General features: G+C 63.6%; 1 protein-coding gene across 1 annotated transcript; it reads right to left on the reverse strand.

The window, feature by feature from the left end:
* Positions 1-524: 524 nt before the first annotated feature.
* LOC139279592 (uncharacterized) lies at positions 525-1,709 on the reverse strand. Its single transcript, XM_070898712.1, has 2 exons — positions 1,299-1,709; positions 525-1,025 (listed from the first exon to the last, which is right to left on the reverse strand). The coding sequence occupies exons 1-2, from the start codon at positions 1,707-1,709 to the stop codon at positions 525-527; spliced, it is 912 nt and encodes a 303-aa protein (XP_070754813.1).
* Positions 1,710-3,127: the final 1,418 nt, after the last annotated feature.

Raw genomic sequence — 3,127 nt, forward strand, 5'->3', positions numbered from 1 at the left:
TTAACGTGGGGTCGTCGTTGCATACCAACTACCACACGGGCTTAGCTGAGCAAGGTCTTGGTCCAGTGGGTGAGGGGTCCGAGACGACTGGGTCCAGGCACTGCTGTATGAGCCTAATTGCCAACAGCAAGTTGTTGGCCGCAAGCCCGGCTCTGAGTAGCCCCCTTGATGGTGGGTGGCCTGCTGCTTGGTTGGGGGCAGGCATTGAGAGGGTCAGCGGTCCCCTGGAGTTCAGTGTGGAAGGTCAGGGTGGTCACAGCCATGGTACTCACCATGTGCTGGGGGAAAAGAGGCCAGGTCATCAGCGGGGAAGGAGAGGCCCAGTCGTCGCTGAAGGGAGAGAGGCCTGATCACCATTGAGGAGGTGAGGTCCAGCCGCCATTGAAGGAGGAAGAGTGGCCAGCCGTCGTCGCTGAAGAGGAGGAGGCCCAGTCACCGCCGAGGAGAATAGCCCAGCCGCCGTCACTGGAGGAGGCCCGATCACCGCTGGAGGGGGCCGCTTGTCGTTGGGAATGGCCTGACCGTCATTGGAGGGGTGGAGACCCGATCGCCATTGGAGGGGGCCCGATCGCGACTGGAGGGGGCCCGATCGCCGCTGGAGGGGGTCTGATCGCTGTTGGAGGGGGCCCGATCGCTGCTGGAGGGGGTCTGATTGCCGTTGGAGGGGGCCCGATCGCCGTTGGAGAGGGCCCAATCATCGTTGGAGGGGGCCCGATCGCCGCTGGAGGGGGTCTGATCGCCGTTGGAGAGGGCCCGATCATCGTTGGAGGGGGCCCGATCGCCGCTGGAGGGGGTCTGATTGCCGTTGGAGGGGGCCCGATCGCTGTTGGAGGGGGCCCGATCATCGTTGGAGGGGGCCGATCGCCGTTGGAGGGGGTCCGATTGTCGTTGGAGGGGATCCGATTGTCGTTGGAGGGGGTCTGATCGCTGCTGGAGGGGTTCCGATTGCCGTTGGAGGGGGTCCGATTGCCGTTGAAGGGGATCCAATTACCGCTGGAGGGGGCCTGATCGCCGCTGGAGGGGGCCTGATCGCCGCTGGAGGGGGCCCGATCGCCGTTGGAGGGGGTCCGATCGCCGTTGGAGGGGGTCCGATCGCCGTTGGAGGGGGCCCGATCATCGTTGGAGGGGGTCCGATCGCCGTTGGAGGGGGCCCGATCGCCGTTGGAGGGGGCCCGATCATCGTTGGAGGGGGTCCGATCGCCGTTGGAGGGGGCCCGATCGCCGTTGGAGGGGGCCCGATCATCGTTGGAGGGGGTCCGATCGCCGCTGGAGGGGGCCCGATCGCCGTTGGAGGGGGCCTGATCGCCGCTGGAGGGGGCCCGATCATCGTTGGAGGGGGTCCGATCGCCGTTGGAGAGGGCCCGATCATCGTTGGAGGGGGTCCGATCGCCGCTGGAGGGGGCCCGATCATCGTTGGAGGGGGCCTGATCGCCGCTGGAGGGGGCCCGATCACCATTGGAGGGGGCCCGATCATCGTTGGAGGGGGTCCGATCGCCGTTGGAGGGGGTCCGATCGTCGATAGAGGGGGTCCGATCGTCGTTGGAGGGGGTCCGATCGCCGCTGGAGGGGGCCTGATCGCCGCTGGAGGGGGCCCGATCACCATTGGAGGGGGCCCGATCGCCGCTGGAGGGGGCCTGATCGCCGTTGGAGGGGGGTCCGATTGTCGTTGGAGGGGGTCCGATCGCCGTTGGAGAGGGCCCGATCGCCATTGGAGGGGGCCTGATCGCCACTGGAGGGGACCAGGCAATCGAACCCCCTCCAGCGATGATCGGGCCCCCTCCAAAAATCCTACCTTCAGCATCAAACTCCAATTCACCTTTCTGCACTCTGCCCGGGAAGGCAGCGGGCTGGTGCGGGAGGCCACTCGGCCTGGGCTAGAGGCGGGAGAATGCACTGGGTGGCCACTCGGCCTGGGCTAGGGGCGGGAGTACACACTGGGAGGCCACTCGGCCTGGGCTAGGGGCGGGAGGGAGTAATTCAACAGAGAGGCTAGTTTGGAAGAAGAGAAACTCTGTGGTCTGCAACCTGTGTGTGGCGATCACACCTTCCCTGCACACTCAGCTCCAGTATAGGCAGCAGAGCTATCAGGACATGCAGCATCAGACTGATCACAATTAAAAGCAACTCCGATTAAGAATCTTCAGAATAAAATACTTACTGTTGGTTGCTTTTGAAGTCTGGTTTCCTTGCACGTCAGCAGCAGTGTCGTGCCCAGCACCGAGAGACTGCCCTCAGCTCAGAGGCAGGCTGGATAAGACTCGGGTGCATGGCTGAGGTTTGTCCAGTGCAGCCCTGGTCAGTATGACCGTCCTGGCTTATCACACTGCAAACAGAGGCCCCTGGGACCGGCCCTGAAGACTGCACTTCATGTGAGGGCTCCTCATATCTACAGCACAGAAGGCACGCAGACTCGGAGCGCTACTGCGCATGCGCGGCTATCACTTTTCTCCACTGCGCATGTGCAGACGTCCCGGCACATTTTCCAGCGCAGAACGCAGGCTCCACCCGCCGAGGCAACTGGCCACACTGCGCGGCTGCAGAGAAGAGGCCAGACAGCGATGAAAGTTGGAACATTTTTTTCTGGAGCATCTCCGGACGTATTGAAATGGCGCAACTCGAGTAAGTACGCTAAAAAACGGGCTCGGCGAAAATTGAGTCCGATGTCTCAATGGGCCCAAGTTTCGAGCCGCACCTAGAACGGCGCAGTCCCGACCTGGACGCCCATTTTTCGCGCCACAAAGTGCGCCTAAAAAAAACCTCCGTATTCTCCACCTCCCTGCAGGTCCTCTGGCCTTCGGTACAGCGCAGCAGGAGCTGTAGGGGGCGGAGTCAGGTCCCTGCGCTGAAAACAGTGCCGGGACCTCTGCACATGCGCGCTACAGTGGGCACGCAAGTGCAGTAGCTCCAGGCGCCCAAACTGTGTGGGAGGGGCAGAAGCACGCAGCCCCTAGCCCTGGCCGAATGGCCTCACTGGGGCTGCGTGAATAAGGCTCCTCCCACGGCCAGCTCCTGCTTCCTCCCGACCCGACTCGACTCCCACTTCCCGCCTCCGGACTGGACTGGATCCGACCTGACCTCCCTCTCCCCGATCTGACCTCCCTCTCCCTCCCCCCGACCCGAACCGAAC

The sequence above is a fragment of the Pristiophorus japonicus genome, chromosome 14 (assembly GCF_044704955.1).
Source record: "Pristiophorus japonicus isolate sPriJap1 chromosome 14, sPriJap1.hap1, whole genome shotgun sequence".
NCBI classification, from domain to species: Eukaryota; Metazoa; Chordata; class Chondrichthyes; family Pristiophoridae; genus Pristiophorus; species Pristiophorus japonicus.